This window comes from Canis aureus, chromosome 4 (genome assembly GCF_053574225.1).
Source record: "Canis aureus isolate CA01 chromosome 4, VMU_Caureus_v.1.0, whole genome shotgun sequence".
In the NCBI taxonomy this organism is placed as follows: Eukaryota; Metazoa; Chordata; class Mammalia; order Carnivora; family Canidae; genus Canis; species Canis aureus.
The window spans coordinates 57,720,087-57,738,271 of NC_135614.1; the positions used below are offsets into that span (position 1 = coordinate 57,720,087).

Here is an 18,185-nt window from a genome sequence, read left to right on the forward strand (position 1 = left end):
TCTACAGAAGTATACATACTGTGCATGACAGAAATAAAAAAAAATAAACTCCTTCTTCATTCTTTCTATCCATTCACAGAATGGGTACCTACACAGAGAATAGGACATGAAAGAGAAGATGACTATCAAGTGGGTGCCTAGCCAGAATTATACAGAAGGGAAGGCATCTTTCTGCCTGACATTTCTTTTTGTGCTACTCAGGAGATAAATAACCTGGTAGCAGCAGTGGTGGGACTCCCTAAGTGCCTAGCCAGGATCCTCTGAATTCTAGAAGTTAGAACTGGCTGACATCATTCCATCCATGGTAGACCAAGCCTTGACACCAATCAATAAAGGTGCTTAATGGGTAACAGGGAATTTATTTCTGATGGCAACTGAAGAACTGACCCAACATTGCCCATTTTAGACTTTGTTTTTTGGGTGATGCTCAACTGGTTTTACAAACCTTATAGGTCCCCCAAAGTCATAGTATTGAGTTTACTATTAAACTTTGTCAGCTCTGAACCTTCAGCTAATGAGTACCTAGGGATGACCTTGATTGACAGGTCCCATGGCTCAACACATGCTTGCTTCAGTGCCTTTGTTCATAGCAATCCCTGCCCACTCCCTCTCCCCTACCCTGAGACTTCCTTTTTCATTTATCTTTGCTTTTGTAGAAAACCTTATCTTATCTTTCAAGGCATAGTCCAATGTTTCCCAGAGGTCTCTTTTCACCACAGCCCACACTAATTTTTCCTTTCTCAGAAAAAAATTGGCACCAAACCACATGCCACAGAGTTTAGCCCTCAGTTACACATTCTCTGAGTTCCCTGTGTTCCAGAGAGGCAGCCTGCTGCAGTGAAAAGAACCTATAATTTGGGACCAGTGGGACCACAACCCATTATTTCCCTGCCATGTAATCCCAAAGATCTTTACAAAGCAGCACAAGCATCCTTGTTCGTCTACCATAACAGCTGCATTGGGTTCCACTGGATGATGAACTATGCTCCTTTCAGCAGACTTCCACTGAGGGACAGTGGGCTACCTCCAGATTTTTAAAACAACAGTGAAAGGAATGTCCTTATACATATATCTTGTCACATTTGCACAACGATTTTTATAGGATAAATGTGTGGACCCTATAAGTTTCTTACCCCTACAATTTTAAGGCCATTTGCCATCCTTTTTGCCTTTTCTTTCCTCACCCCCATTCCTAATGAGTTACAGTTAAAGAATCCCATGCCCTCTTCAGTTTTTGGCTGTGACTATGAAGCCTACCCTATACCATAGTCACCTCCTAGCTGAAGCCAAGAGATTGGCCTCTCCAAAGTGGCACTAGTTATAGCTTTGTTTTTGTCTATATTTCATATCTTCCTCACTCCAGCTGGCCACATTGTACTCCCTCCTGATGGGCACAGAGTGCACTCCTGGGTGCTCACCTCTCCTTTCTCAGAAGATGACTTTTAAAGACAAAGAGATTGTAAAGAATAAAAATGGAATAAAAACCCAAAGCAAAAAAGGTCCATTAAAATAATCAGAGTGAGGAAGTCCTACAGAAAAAAAAAATGAGTACTTTTTTTTCCCCATGAATTCTAACAACCCACAGGGAGCCCTAAGGGACCCTCAGAAGATTTCTGATTTTGGAAGACTGCATTGTGTCAAGGATAAATCATGGAATCAGACAAACACAGATTATAATCTCAGCTCTGCTGGGTAACCAAGGATGAGGAGGTTAATCACTCTAAGCTTCAGTTTTCTCATCTATAGAATGGTGTTGATGTACCCAGGCAGAGGTTTTCATGATGATAAGTAATGTGATCTAACATCAGAGTGCCTAACAAGTAATTGCAACAAGTAAAAGCAATTATTACTACTGTCTTGTGAGCCAAGAGGAGATTAGAGCATTTCTGAATAATGGGGTAACTGGTACCTATTGGATGATAGGGAACTTTGTCTTTTGGGCCTGTTTAACCTCCTTTTCTCCAGTTCTACCTGATTTTTCTCCAAATTCCTTCATAGACCAGGACTGAGTTTCCCCATGTGACACAGGTAGTTAGTGAAAGTCATAAATTCTCTTCATTAGATGGCTTTATCTCCATTAAATGAAAAATATGACATCCTTAGAAAGTGACATGTTAATTCAACAAGTGTGTATTTGAATACACAACACCAAGTGCCAGGTTTTGGATGAGCTGCAGAGATCAATCTGCCAGTCTATGTCTTGGTGATGAATAGCCAGGGTAACTCTAGTACAGGGCTGAAGATGAAAGATACCCTCAGAGATATACGGTGACAGTGGTGAAAGCAACATCAACATCAACAGCTCATCCTGTCTATGGATCAGCCCTATGCAGAGGAAGAGCTTTCTAGGCATTATGTCATTCAATATCCTTTCAGTAGGTCTTCTTCTTATCACTCCCATCTTCCAGAAGAAGAGACTGAGATGCTGCTAGGATTCAATTGCAGCGACCCTATTCCAGAATTCAGACATAACCATTATCATGAAGCACAACTTTAGAGGTGTAATTGGGGCTGGGAATCCAGTATTTGCAAAGGGCGAAGAGTTGAGCAGGAAAGAAGGGAGCAGTCACTCTAAGTGGAGGAGATGACAAGGGCATGGGGAAATGAAATGAAATACAATTTGGTTTGGCTAGAACCTTGGTTGAACCTGGGAATCAGAGGGAGACAAGCCGTAGATGAGGATCTGGGGACATAGGGACCATCTTGCTTCCATTTTGAGGATGGAGAAGTGAGACAGATTTAGTGACTCACCCAGTGGGCCAACCATAGACTGAGACTGAACTTTTTTCTAAGCTCCTTTACCACTTCCTCCCATCCTGTGGGCCTGCCCCCTGTGACAACAGCTGTTCCCATTGCCTCCCTTGGGTAGAACTGCATCCTGCTTCCAGCAGGAACCATGCTTCCTTATTTTAAGGCCCTCTTAAAACCACTGGAGACCTACCGTGATTGTCATACCCTAGGTTTGCCATTTCCATGTTAGTGTGCTTAACACAATTTATCTTCTATGTAATACCCTGGCCTTAATTTGCCTTTTATCTTCCTTGAACGTAGCTAGGGCAAAAGTATTCCTTTGCATAGAGGGATGGTGTGCCTAATTCATATTCAAAACCATCAGACTCCTCATAGGAATATGAGTATACATTCTCCATCAATTCAATTAATAATGCTTTCATATTTTTCTTATGTAGAATTCTGTACTTCTCTGAAGATGAACAATTGGGTCTTCTGGTCCCAAATGCTGTATTTCCAGAGAAAGTTTAAAAAGAAACAGGGGGTCCTCTCCAGGAAAATGTAGAACCTAGGGAGAATGTAGTCATGGGTAGGCTTTTTTGGTTTTAGAGACATAGGGACCATTTTTCTTCTAGTGTAGCCCCTACTCATGGCCTGGATTTTCTAAGGCATGTGAAAGATGAGAAAAACAGTGATCACATTTTATACTTGGAACCAAAAATGGAGGGGGAAAATTCCTTTAAAAAGTACATAAATATTCCAAGTGGTACATTATACTCTTTGCCATCCTTCCAGGGATCTCCAACTAAATCTTGGCATGTGTTTCCTCTTCATAGAGTTCCCAGGGCAATGACTGACCAGAACTGAGTGGGAGTTGCCTTCTTCAGCTGACGTATATGTGTCTTAGCTCACTGCAGCCCCTGGCTGACCTCCATTCTTTTGTTACTGAGCTTACATGAGTTATCTTTGTGACCCCTGGATAAATCCCTTTCTTCCGTGTATGCCAGAACCTTCACCTAATGATAATGGGATGGGGGTGTTGATTACATTTTACAGGTGTTCTCCTAGAAGGGCAGGGAGTTTTGTCTGCTTAGTTCAGTGATATCTCCTATATCACTCTGAACCACGTCTGTTGCATAATAGGTGCTAAATACACATTTAATGAGTGAGCAAATGACTCTAAACATCCCTTTCAGTTTGGTGAAACATTTCCTACAAACTTGCCTATTGTGATTTTAAAAGAAAAAAAAAATCAATCTCTCCTTCATTTAAGCTATTCAAACCTTGGACTTTCAGTACACTCTAGAGAGGGAGAGCGTAACTTGACTTTCCTCTTACTGATGGCCAGAATTGCTGGCTGAGATGCAGAAAATGATGCTTTTCATTTGCGTACCCAGTGAAGCCTTTATCCTAGTCACTGCATTCATTTTAATACTTCCATGTGGCTTCTGGAGCTTCTGAAACTTCCACTCTGTGCTTCTCAATGGTCTCTGAAACTGCTGGGCATTGAAGTCTGGCTCTGGATCTTGCCATCAGGTGGCAGAGGATTAAAGTTGAAAAGGAAAGAGGCACTGAGCTGAAGAAGTCCCTCAGGGATGGGGCTGCTCCCAGACAGTACCTGCACAGATCACACCTATCACATTTGCAGCATTCCCTCACCTGGGCCAATGTGAGGGACAGATGATTCTGATCCAGGAGGTCCCCACAGAAACTCCTCTACCTAGTCTTAAGGAACAAAGCATCTGTCATACATTTCTTGCATCATGATTATCTATATAGCCTTGTGATATTGTTACTTGCAGCAATGAATCTGTGTCCTAAATGAGGTTTATGTTTTCTAAAGGTGAAATAGTTTATGATTTCAGGTAGCCAACCTCCCTAAATTTCAACTCTCAGCATCCCTTCTTTCCTCCTGCAGCACTTAAATGACACAAGATGAGCAAGAGAAGGAGGTTTGCATCACTGTCTCTGGGAGAGGAGGTGGGAGAACAGGAGGTGGATGGGGTGGATTTCTCATCACCTCTCAATGTCATGGCATATGGGTTGCTATGGAACTTTTGCGTGAATGCAAAGGTCAAACTGTTGTTGGTTATCAGTTTGGGATCTGTTCATTGGTTATCCTGTTCCCATGGTGAATCACTTGGCCCAACAAGTAGATTAGCTAGGGGGTGTGATACAAGGTTCCTGGAGATCTCCAAAGTACCATCACTCCTCCACTTGAGACTTCTCACTGAGACTAACTACCTTCACTAGTTGGAGATAATTGTCATATATTCTGATATATTTTAAGATCAGGAGTAAAAGACTTTTGAAAGATGTAATCATAATTTCCCATTTTCACTATTTGCCTAGAACCCTCCAAACCTCTCTTGTTCTCTAAGGTCATCTGAACCCAACCAGAAAAGTATTGACTCCATGGACAAGCCAATGAGGAAGTGGGGAATAAAGAGGCAAAGGGCTTACTCTTAGCTATTTGCAGGCAGTAGAGCCTTGGGCTGACACTGCGTAGTAGGTAGTGGACTGGGCATCAACAGGCTACAGGGTTTTCTTGGTCACCTCAGAGGAAATCGCTTTGCCCTCTTGGGCCTCGGTTTCTTCATGCATAACATGAGATGGATAAATTAGATCATCCTAATGATCCCGCTCAAAGCTAAAGGTCTCTGGAACTGTAGTTGCTTGTTTTCCAAATGTTCCCAACCTCTTGGATCCACCATGGACTCCTCCCTCCCCTCACTCTCAGATATCCAGTCCATCAGCAAGTGCTATCAGTTCTAGTTTCAAAGTAGGCCACAAATCCATCCTCATGACCACTATAATTTCCATCACTATAATTTCCCCTGGATGGCCATGAGATCCTCTTACTTTATTTCTCTGTTCCCATTCTTGACTATTCTCTGCCCAATTAATTTTCCTCATAGCTCCCTAGAGTGGTATTTCAGCATGTAAATCAGTCCTTTTCTTGCTTAAAAATTCTCCAATGTCTTCCCATTATAAAGTAAAACTGTAAATCTATACTATAGTACGGAACTGTGCATTATCTGGACTCTGCCTACTTCTCTGATGCTATCTCAAATCTCTGTTCTCATTCACAGCAAGTCATATACTCTGGTCATTCCTTCCATCTTTGAAAGCAACTAAACTCTTTTCCATCTGAGAGCCTTTGCACTGGCTCTTAAAGCTCTCAGCTCTATGCAAGCCTATTTCTTTCTTACCTATTAGCTCCTCAGAGAAATTTTTTCAGAATTACTTAAGGAAGTCCCCTGAAATTCCACTTCCCTTATTATCTATTGCTACAGCAGGATCATTTTATTTGTAGACATCCTAAAGCCTGTTTAATGTCTGTCTTACAGCACTATACTTGTCAGCTCCTTGAAGCAAATACTCACAGTTCCATGCTCCTCATTGATGTATTTTCATATTCTCAGCACCCTGCACCATGCCCTACATGTTGTGGACAATTAGCAATATCTATTGAATAAATGAGCCACACTAGCCACAAATAGGGAGAAAGAGTGCAGAAAAGAAAGTAGAGGGAGCTAAAAATACACTTTGCCTGTGATGGTTTTATCCCACCTTTAATATATATCTTCTCAAAATGTTCTTCTCTATGGGAAAAGAAATCTTAATATCTATTAAAAATAGGTCATCAGACATAAGAAGCAGGGCTATGAAGTCAATTCATGGATGGCATTTTAATCTTACCATCAGCCTAGTATAAAAAATTGTAATCTGTGATCACAGCTAAACTGAATTTTAACTTTGAATGTTAAAAACCTAAACCAATTTCTCATATAAATATTTTAAAGAGAGGTGGGAAGAGTCTTTAAAGCATTTCAGAAGCATTTACTAGCATGTCATTGAATGTGTTAATTACAGATTATTTATTCACAGTGTAAGTGTAGAAAACATTGACTTTAGGAGCTGTGGCCAATGCTGCTCATTGAGTCCCCACCATCCATCCCCACCCCTTCCCCTCTAGAGACTAGAACACCTTACTGGCCTTCCTTGCTACTAAAAGAGATCATGGGCCACTGCTCTGACTAATGAGATAGAAGTACATGTCAGCTGCTGGGGTGGGAAGTATTCTGTTGTTAAGCTTTTGTTTTTCTGATCCAAAGAGTTAGAAATGTCAACACTTCTTCCCCTTCTTGCTGCTTGAACATGCACATGATGTCTGGGGGTAGCCATCTTGTGAATATGAGCAAATGCCAAGACAATCACAAAATAGCAGATCCTGATTTCACTAAACCGTGAGACACTGTCTGCTTCCACTTCTCTTATAAGAAAGACAACTCTTTATCTGTTCATATTACTGTGGTCAGATTATTGTGTTAATTGTAGGAAGGCACATTTAGCTACATTTTGTTAACTTTGATTAAGAGACATTAACATGGACTTTGAAGAGATTAAGACATAAAGCTACTTGTGCATGAGTGCAGTAGATACATGTAATTCAGATGGAACTTAGTTTCTGAAAATCTAAATTAGTGAGGATTTATGAAACATTCTTTAAGTAAACATCAAGAACAACTAATTGAAGCTCTTTTGAAAGGATGCTTGATGTGTACAAGTCACTTAAAGTTCTTCCCACCATAGCACCCAGAGTGATACAGTGCTTTGCATGTCAGAGGCTCTTGAAACTTGGTGACTTTATCAGGAAATATGCAGACAGCAAAAAGAAAAGCTTCTGTAGACGTTTGTAGTTGTTTGCTTGGTCTCTGGCTCTGATCACTGTCTAAGTGTCCTTGTCTTTTTTGGCTGTCCCTGGTGAGATGAAGTATATGCTTTTTCTCTCTAGTGTATATTTCCAGGATACATTGTAATGCTATTCTGACTCTCAGGGGGTTTCTATAGGTCTCTAAGCTCTGGGATTGGCCAGGGTAGGCCTGACAAGGAAAAGTCCACCTCAAGTAGATAAAACTTATTCTGGAAGGCTTACTCTTTTGTCTGTCAGTGTCTCTCTCTCTCTCTCTCTTTTTTTAAGATTTTATTTATTTATTCATGAGAGAGAGAGAGAGAGAGATAGAGAGAGAGGCAGAGACACAGGCAGAGGGAGAAGCAGGCTCCATGCAGGGAGCCTGACGTGGGACTCGATCCCAGGACTCCAGGATCACGTCCTGGGCTGAAGGCAGGCACCAAACTGCTGAGCCGCCCAGGATTCCCCGCCCCCCACCTCCCCCTTTTAAAAGATCTGTTAGTCTCTTTAATCCAAAATGACAAATCCTTCTCCTCAGTTTCCACGAGGAAGAGACTCAGGAATCTAGATGCTGCTTGTCTCTGGAGTGAACCACTGGCTGTTTCTGCTTTGTCTCTGGGCTTCCCGAGAAGGGAGAAGTCCTGTGGCTTTCAAGTCAGTGTGAGTTCCTTTTCTTCTTGTGAAGTTGAAGAAAAGCCCAATATATAAAATCAATAAAATAATAAAAAGTGGATCTGTTTTATAGTACTTCCTGGATATTACACTATGGGTTCTATATGTTATCAATCTATTTTAAACCTCCCAACAATACTTGAGGGTGAGAACTGTTCCATTTTACCCGTGAAAACAGGCCCAGAGTGGAGGGGTTCTATCAAAGATTGAGAAGAAGGAGGCTGGGTTGGATCCTGCTCGGTCTCCTCTTCACTCAGTGTTGGTTCCTAAGATACTCTAATGGAACCCCCAGAAGTCCTGGAGACAAAGTTTGAAAATCTTCCTGCAGCCAGAGGCCACAAACTTAGAATAAGTTTTTAGAATAAGTTTTATCTACTTGAGGTATACTTTTCTTTGCCAGGCCTACCCTGGCCAATCTGAGTTTAGGGGCCTATAGAAACCCCCTGAGAGTCAGAATAGCATTACAATGTATCCAGGGGCCAGCTGGGTAACAAAGGGATGAAAGTGGTTAGTTAGGGGCTGGGTATAGTGGAGGAGGCATGGATCAGCTAAGGAGGGGAGCTGCCACTTGGCTGTGCACAACAACTACCAAATTCTGGGCAGATTAAATAAATACAGGCCTGGCAGAGAATTTGGTTCTTGTGGGCCACCAACTTGTGACCATGGGAGGAAGGGTGAAGAGTATGAAAACATACCCTGAGGTCAGACCACTCCAGTGAGACATTAGGATGTGAGATGCCACTGAGGAAGGAAATAATGGAGAAAAACAAACTTTGGGTCTTTTTAGACACGTGTATACCATGATGGCCCTACATTATAACTGACTAGCTAAGAGTCATTTCTTCCCACTGTCTATCTACTGGCCTGATTTATTTTTAAGCAAGTCCTTCCCCTGCTTGGTTCTATCTACTCTTTACCATGTGTTTGGCAGTATTGGCCAAGCATCCAGTCTCACACCTCCTCTCCCACGCACCCCACCCCCCAACTGTCTTTTTATTTAAAGAAAAACAAGATTATAATGGTGAACAATGAGACTACCTAAATTATACAGCAGCCAAAATGAGTCCTAACAGAAGCTCCTTAGGAAGAATTTTATTCCATTGCTACTTAGGAATTGCTTCTTGTTGACACTGAAATGCAAAACAGACAGGTGGTAAAGATGCCTCCAGCACAGGTCCATGAGGCTTTAATATTTATGCAATTTGCCCCCAGAAGGTGACAGTGTGCGCAAATCTATTCATGAGAGCCAAGTTCCAAGTCATGCCTTCCTATGTGCTTTAGAAACTTGGTAGTCTACAAGGGACGGCCTAGTGGAAAAGGAGTTCATAGACAATGAACAACTGTAAAAGGAAAAGGAAATATAGTCAGTGCTTGTGTATCAGGTAAATTGGAGGGGATTTGTACCATATACATTCCAGAATGTAGTTGAAAAAACATTACACACAAAGACAGGAGATCAATAAATGTGAGGATTGGTCCAGATTGGTATATTTCAAGTTTCTTTCATGCTCCCTCCCTTATATCCTGCCTTTTATCCCCTCTTTCTTAGCTACAGAATCATTTTTTTTTTTTTTTTAGAGAAATAGTATTCACCATCTCATATATAAAACAGACAAAAATAGAGCTACTCTGGTCTCATGTGGGGGGCTGCAACCTCACTGATGTGGCACCCAAGTACTCACGGTTCAGTATCTGAGGCACCTCTGAGAAACTCCACTTTTGAACAACAAGAAACAAAATTACATCACCACTGGAACTAGATTATTTCTGAGGTCTATCTCAGAACTAAGAAAAAGAAAACATTTTCTCTTAAAAATGAAGAAACTGAGGTCTACTAGGGTCAGGTGACCTGCTCAGGCCTATACAGAGCACACTACAGCCAGTGCTGGAACCCACTCATAGTTCAGCACTCCTTCCATCACTTAGAAGTAGCATTAGAAGTAGTGCTTTGAAGTAGATTCAGACTCACCTAGCTACTAGCCATGTAAACTTGATTCACCATTCGTGTGGTTCCTCATTAATGAAAGAAGATATAATGAGGGTCCCACCTTATGCTGCTGTGAGGATTCAGTGAGATAATGCAAGTATGGGACTCAAAACCTTGCTTTGCATATGGTAGATGCTCACTAACTGGTAGTTGTACCATACTGTCCCCCGTCCCTTCTTTGAAACTTTCAGCTACAGAACACCAGATTTCTGATGATGTCTGCTAATCTTGACTGAGCATATCAACCAGATAGCAGACAGAGTTGGCTCAAACACAGGAGGTATCCAGATAATCAGCAGCATGCACTGGACAGTTGACTATAAAGCATAATTGAAAAGCTGAATACAATGAAGTCTGGAAATAATTCTTATTCTTTAACTTAACAGTATTTGCTTTTTTTCCCCAAGAAAAATAAAGCATTGAGCAAAAGGATTGAGAAGAGCTGACTGACCTGGGAGAAATGTCACATCCTTGTTGCATGAATGCTCCCAGGGAGAACCACAGACTGTTGAATATCCCAAACTCATTGGATTGGTCACTGGTTGTCTGGTCCCGCCCTTCCTCAAACTCTTCACTGTGCCATTCATATGGGCTGAAGCGGCTGACCAGGAAAAGGACGACACTCACTCCAATGTAGGCAAAGACAATGCACATCCAGATTTCATAAGCCAAAGGATCGAGGAAGGAGAAAACCCCCGGCTTGGACTTCTGTGGCTTTTTTATCATGATGGAGATCCCCAAACTCATAAATGGCTTGGAGAAATCTATCACCTCTTCCCGGACCAAGGTGATAGTTAAAGGAGCTACGGCCACATCGGCTCTCTGCAAAAAAAAAAAAAAAAAAAAAAAAAAAAAAAAAAAAGGAAGAAGAAATGCAGTTGAGCTCAGTAGCTCTGTGTTCTCTTTCTCTCTCTCCACTGAATATTCTTTTGCATCTTAAAGGATGTGAAAGTTGAAAAGAACCTTAGAAGTCTAATCCCTCCTACTCTCTATAAGGTATTTCTGACAAATGAATGATCAGCTCACTATCTTACAGGAGAAATTATCCCATTGTTTGACAGCCCTGTTAAGGCAACTTCTTCACATTACTAGAGGGGGATGTTGTAATATCTGTTGCTTCTACCTGCCCAGCAGCCATACCTCCTTCCTCCACTGAAAACTCACTCCTGCCCCACTCTTAGTTTTACTAGTTCAAATGGGGCTGATCACTTGGTTACATGGTGAAGCACATGACCTGGGTTTGGCTATCAGTTTATTTGGTTTCCCTGGTCAGAATAATTCATTCAAGAAATGACAAAGGATTGGGGCACCTGGGTGGCTCAGTCAGTTAAGGGGCTGCCTTCAACTCAGGGCATGATCTCAGGGTCCTGGGATTGAGTCCTGCTTTGTGCTTGCTGCTCAGCAAGGAATCCTGCTTCTCCCTCTGCCTGCTGCTCCCCCTGCCCATGCCTACGTGTTCTTTCTCAAATAAATACATAAAATCTTTTTAAAAAATGGTATAGGACCCAAGCTAATTTAATGAGCACTATCCCTGAGAGTCAGAGTGAGAGATGCAGAAACTGGTCCATAATATAATTAGGGCCATGCTAAATTCAGGGCTTACCGTGTACTCCTAGAAAGATGGGTTAATATATTCTGTTTGTCCCCAGGAACATGAACCAACCCTTCTGTTTACCTAAACCAGTTTGGACTGGGTTTCTTTTATCTGTAGCCAACATATCCCTGGCTAATAAGGTGGTAAAGGCATATTTAACTCAATAAACACTTATTGGGCACTTATTATGTGCAAGCCCTAGGCTGGAAGCTATAGGTGAGCTATGGTCCCTATACTCGGGGTATTACAAAATACTAGGAGAGGTTGGTATACGTATCCATCCTCCTCCCTAGCCACCTACAAACAACTTCTCAGTCTGCAAAGTAGGCTGGAAATGTGCTATCCAAGAAATACAAAATAATGCAGGAGAGAGACCAGAGACACAATAATTTTGGTTGAGGAGATTAGGGGTCACATCATAAAAGAAGTGACACATAATTTGGCATTGAAGGAGGGGTAGCACCTTGTTGGTCTGGCCATTCCAGAAGGAGAGAATCATGTAAGTGAGGGCAGAGAGGAGGAAAGGAGAGTTTCACAAGTATTTTTTAAGAAGACTTCTAAGGAATATATAGTTAGTTCACTTTTTAAAATTCAAATCCAGCATGTAGATAAACATAAAAAGGTTGCAAGAAATGCTCAGCCTTGGACATCCTGCATGTGGAATCTCCAGCCTTGCTCTTTGGTCTTCCTTCCCTCTCCCTAATGGCAGAAGCACTGACATCTATACAATAAAAATCCATTGATCTGTTGTCCTAAGATCAAGAGATCCTAGAAACCCAAGAAGGTTCCATAGACAGGTGCCACAACACTCATTTTTGAAACGAGAGACATGTCTGTGCAAGTCTGTTCCAGGTTGGCTTTCTCTCATTTTGCTGCATTACAGTCCAGATGTGAAGCTGGTGACAGATGCTGTGCAGATGAGGGCCCCACTCAGGTGCTGGCTGGTGTCGCATAGACAAGATTTCTTCTGGTTACTCTCATTGGCTGGGGTTTTTGAGAAGGTGCTTTAAGTGGAATAAAAAGCCTGGCTTCAGAATGACTTAAATTCTCACCTAGAGAAAGAAACTTTCCATAAAGCAATGTGGAATTGGGTGCAAATTTGATAGTAGTTCTGTTTTTTCCCTCCTAACAACTACTGCATAATCTTAATATATTATATGTATAATAATATATATATATATTTTTTCTTTTTCCCAAACACTTACAAGCTAGTGCAAGGGAAAGATATTTACTCTTTCCTCTGTAACCTAACATAGGTAGAAAGATAGAAAAGGAATGGAGGAGAAAAATCATAGAGATGACTTGGAGGGACTACACAAGAATTGAACGGATTTGTTTGATGCCTCCCGACGTGAGTTAATGAAAGGAACTGTAGACTGGAAAAGATAGAAGCACATCATCTTAGTGCTTAGTTCATTCAGCAGTTCCAGGATTTGTTTCATGGAACATTATTTCTGGAAGGATGTTGATAAGTACAACATCGGGAAACATGAATTTAAACAGGTTACTTTGGGGCAAGACTTCTCAGAACCTTTAAAAGAACACTATGCACTGAGAATTTCCAAGAGAGGTAAACAGATGCAGTTCTTCTAAAATTATCTGGCCGTGGATCCCTGAGCATCAAAAGAGATCAATGTGTGTAGGATACACACACAGTGCGAGTTGCTACATTCAATGACCTTACTTTATAAAGAAAAGTCTCAAGTCCAGAGAGGGAAAGGTGGTTTGTGCAAACTGGCAGTGTTTTAACTTGTTTGACATTGACTGAGAGGCCTGGAGAGTTGTTTCAAACACCTGAGGTTATTACTGGAGCTCTGCAGGATTGGTCAAAGGCAGAGCTCATCTGGGAAAGCATACCTGGCTGCTCTGCTCTGTAACTTGCTGGTCACATGGCCTTAGGTGAGTCCTAAGACAACCAAAGTTGTATTTTGGGATATCAAATTCCTCATTAAAAAAAGGAGGTATAATAATTTTTGCTTTAACTATTTGATAGGATTTTTTTTAATTTTTATTTTTTTAAAGATTTTATTTATTCATGAGAGACATAGAGAGAGAGGCAGAGACACAGGCAGAGGGAGTCCAATGTGGGACTCGATCCCGGACCCTGGATCACACCCTGAGCCAAAGGCAGACGCTCAACCGCTGAGCCACCCAGGCGTCCCTGATAGGATGGTTTTGTGAGGATCAAAAGAATTCAAATATGTGAGAATACTGTGAAGTGTAAGCATTCAGATGGTCAAAATTATTTATTTAAACTTCTTTGGACAATAATGACTCTCCAAGTTAATTATACGTCAGAATCACCTGGAGGGCTTTAAAAAATACAGGTGGCAGTTTCCGGATCTTAGAGTGATACTTGAGAATTTGCATTTCTAGTAAGTTCCCCAATGATGCTAATGCCCCAGGTCCAGACATCACACTTTGAGAACCATTGACCTAGGAAAGCTCCAAACAAAATATGTGATGTCTAGAAGCAATCTAGGAGAAGAGTAAACAGTTTTGATGCTGTAGGTAAAAACAAAATGTGAAGAAAACGATAAGGGATAGAGATCTACTCTGAGCCAGACACTGCATGGTAAGCTCCCCATCCTAGCCCTGGGATAAGAGATTCACTTTTCCTATTTTTCAGGAGTTGAGTGACTTGTAGGAGTTTTGTAGCCAGTAGGTGGAGTTGGAACTCAAGTCCAGGTGTCTGTCTGCAAAACTCACACTCTTTCTGCTTCACCAAGACAGAAGACAAGCAGGGAAACCACCTGTGAATCAAGCACAAAGCCATATCCATGCAAGAAGCAGAAACTCCATTTGCAGTGTGTGGCATCCGAGAATGCAGACACTATTGCTATTCTCATTCCCATTTAACAGTGGCCTTACAGTCCAGTGCTAGGGATGATGTGATTACTATAGAGGCAGTAGGACCCAGCGTGTAGTCCGAAAGCCAGGCTGCATGTCATAGCTCTGCTTTTACTAGCTGTCCTTTGCCAAATGACCTACCCTGCACTGAGCCTCAGTGTCCTTATCTATAAAATGTGGAAAATAAATTATGTATTTATATCTTATGGGGTTGGAGGAGGCATGAATGAAATGATGTGGGTATTTAGCATGTCACCTGGCACATACTACCTGTGAAAATGCCACTACTATAATTTTTGATAAGAACAAGAGGGAACAGAAAGATGATGAGAGATTTTGATTGGCTTAGCGATTTAAAAGACACAGAAAGAATAAATGTGGAGGCCTCCTAATGAGTTTTGTCTAACTTTTTAGTTGTTTGTGGCTGACAGATATTTCCTTAAACTTCTCTCTTCTTCCTCAGGGAACAGAAAAAGAAAGCCAGACCAAAAATCAAGGGAGAGTACTGAATTGGGCCCATCGTGGAGTCTTCCGAATATAGTTTGTACTGCGAAGAAGGACAGGCCCCGAAGGAGAGGAGGGGATGGATGGGGAAGGACTGGTCCTGGGGCACCAGGGGTAAGTCCTGTTTCTCACAGTGACCCATCACGGACTGTTGGCTACTGGGGAGCTTGACACAGGATGATTGTACCATTGTTCTGCCTGCATCACAGGCCTTTTGCTAAGAGAAATGCATTCCATGGGGTGAGGGAGAAGATGAATGCTAGTGGAGGTTCCCATGGAAACCAGCCTCCAGATGCAGCATTAACCATCCAGGTCTCTGACATCAGTGGAGCTTCCCAAAGTGAGAGAAAGTAGAAGGAGGAGAAAGGGCAGAAACACACCCCCCTCCTCAATTCATTAGCTATTTTTCCAGGTCATCTCAAAAGCCACTCTCCTGTGGAAGATTTTCCTTATCACCTCTCTTCTTTGAATTCCCTTTGTGTGGCCCTCAAGGCCATCATGACTCCTGTTGTCCAGATATAGGACAATGAGATTTAACCTAAATGGTTGCTTCATCCTGACTGGAACTCAACATCAACCTGGGACTCAGCATATGCTTCTGCTCAGAGACCAGCCTGGAGTCTTCAATTTCTGCAAGTGAAGCTCTAGTGGTTCCTTTGCTGCAAGTGGTGGCTGACTTCTTATGTTGCCTTTTGTTGTTTTTCTACTCAAGTATCTTCATCATTTCCCAGCATCCACTGAATCAATCCACTCTTCCCCATGTCATTTCTTACTCAAATGTAGCCCTGACTACTCGATTTGAGCCCTCTGTACAAACGACCAGTATTTTCTCACTCTTTCTTATTTCTATCACTAGAAATTCCTGGGCTGCCTTTCTCTCTATTTGAACATGGCCACTTTCAGGTTCCATATCCCTCTTGAGGGCTAGACAAACTCATGTTATCCTCTTGCCTGAATCTTGAACTATGCTATCTTTTACTATTCTCTCTTATTGTATTTTCTACCCCATAAAATGTTAAGATCTTTTGGGACAGGATCAGATCTTTTCCTTCTCAGTGATTCCTTAAATACTTAAAGCAATTCAGGCATTCAGTGGCTTTTCAAAACTGCTTCAACTTATTGAAGATTTTATAGCAATTGTGCATGGTGTTATTTCGAGTGTAGTGAGTGATATAGGGATAGAGAGATCTCCTATTACACAGATAACTATTATACAAGGTGGGGTAAGCCATAACAGGAGAAGAAACTAAATCCTACAAGGGAAGGCAAGAGCACTTATAAAGGAGAGTTCACACCTATTATGGGGAGAAAGAAGTGACACCTTGGTAAAAGCAATATTTGATACAGATTTTGGGGGAGGGACAAGACTTTGGGGGTGTTAAATGTAAGGAAACATTCTATAGAACAGAGTGACTTGGCGTAGTTTGGCAAAAGTAGAAGGTACAAGAGAGGGAATATTGGGGTGAGTGACTAAAGAGTTGGGTTGGATCTATGATACATCTAACACCAGGGAAGAGATTTACGTGGAGGGGCCATAAATGACTTTGAGCAGGGAAGTGGCAACTCAGCAGTATGCCTTAGGAAGACTGCTTCTGAAGTTCAGCTATCACCTGTGTTAGATGATGATCAACTGATGGCACAAGTGTGAGCTAAGTTTGGCAGAGGAAGTTGGGACAAGAAGCCTTGAACAAAGAATGTCTTAAGATAATGGATTTTGAACCCTCATCTTTTTGGCAGCAACAATACTAAGTTAAGGTGTCCCATAGGTATCTGTGGGCAGGGCCAGCCAACCACCAAATGATTTTTTGTCAAACCCTCTCTCTGCCCTCCAATTCCCCATCCTGGGGAGAACTTACTCCATAGACCAGTTCTCCCACCATGCCATTCCAAGCCTTGGTGTCAGGGTCACGGGCTCCATATTTTCCATCACTGACAATCTCAAGACGGTAGGAGTAGCCCACATGCTTGGCAATCTCTGCCGCCAGCTCTACACAGTAGCCCTCGTAGCGGTCATTGCCCTCAAACTGGTTGGCATTCTTCTTGAGCATCACATAAGGATCTTCCTGGTGGAGAAATGGAGGGGGGGAGAGAGAGAATGTGGGTTGTGGGTCTACTCATAGGTAAGGAGGACTTTGGCATGGCAGAGGAGGATTTCACCAATATTGGTTAACTTCAGAGAAGTCTCTACAAGTCCCTAAATCTACTTCCTGCATTTCTGGTCCATCACAAAATGTCTTGGCTTAAGGAAGCAAACTCTTAAAATATGAATATTTCATCATTGAGGTAGCTATCGGGCTCAGCTTTTTAAATTATGTTCCAGGAACTCTTGTATTTTTTGGAGGTACCTCTAGAGGCACTATGTTGGGAAATTTGACTCTAAATAGTCTCCAGCTTTCTCATGGTCAATCATTGAAAATCACAGCAGCTCCACTTATATCTACTTTATAAAGTGGATATAAAGCAGCTAAAGTGCTGGGTTTTAGAAGACTTTCTTTGAAAATGGCTTTTTTTTTGGTATACTTTTTTTTTTATTGGAGTTCGATTTGCCAATATACAGCGTATCACCCGGTGCTCATCCCGTCAAGTGCCCCCCTCAGTGCCCATCACCCAGTCACCCCATCCCCCTGCCCATCTCCCCTTCCACTACCCCTTGTTCGTTTCCCAGAGTTAGGAGTCTCTCATGTTCTGTCACAGTCTCTGATTTTTCCCACTCATTTTCTCTTCTTTCCCCTGTGATACCTTTCACTATTTTTTCTATTCCCCATATGAGTGAAACCATATAATGTTTGTCCTTTTCCAATTGACTTACTTTACTCAGCATAATACCCTCCAGTTCCAACCACATTGAAGCAAATGGCTTCTACTGAAAGTCTTCACAAAGTCTGAGAACCACCATAATTTAGTTCAGTATTATATTTTATATTTGGGAAAACTATGGCTCAAAGGAAAGTACGTGATTTACTCAAGGATACAAAGTGAAATAATTGCAGAACCAGAGTGAAAACAGCATCTCTGGCTTGTTTTTTTCTACTCCCTCTTTCTAATTATGGCACAGTTTTGGCGAGAAGAGTGACTAGCTTTTGCTCCTGGGAAAACCTTTGTGTTGGTCTAGCTTGTATCCCAGGTAACCTCAATGAAGGACTGAGTACTCA

At 41.8% G+C, this 18,185-nt stretch overlaps 1 protein-coding gene across 4 annotated transcripts in view; it reads right to left on the reverse strand.

The window, feature by feature from the left end:
• The window catches only part of GRIA1 (glutamate ionotropic receptor AMPA type subunit 1), a 306,425-nt gene that overhangs the window by 79,201 nt on the left and 209,039 nt on the right, over positions 1 to 18,185 (reverse strand). For all 4 annotated transcript variants that reach the window (XM_077895794.1, XM_077895793.1, XM_077895792.1 and 1 more), the window contains 2 exons: positions 16,890 to 17,096; positions 10,537 to 10,907 (listed from right to left, as the gene is read on the reverse strand). In XM_077895794.1, coding sequence (XP_077751920.1) covers positions 10,537 to 10,907; positions 16,890 to 17,096 — 578 coding nt within the window. The remainder of the gene's footprint in view (positions 1 to 10,536; positions 10,908 to 16,889; positions 17,097 to 18,185) is intronic.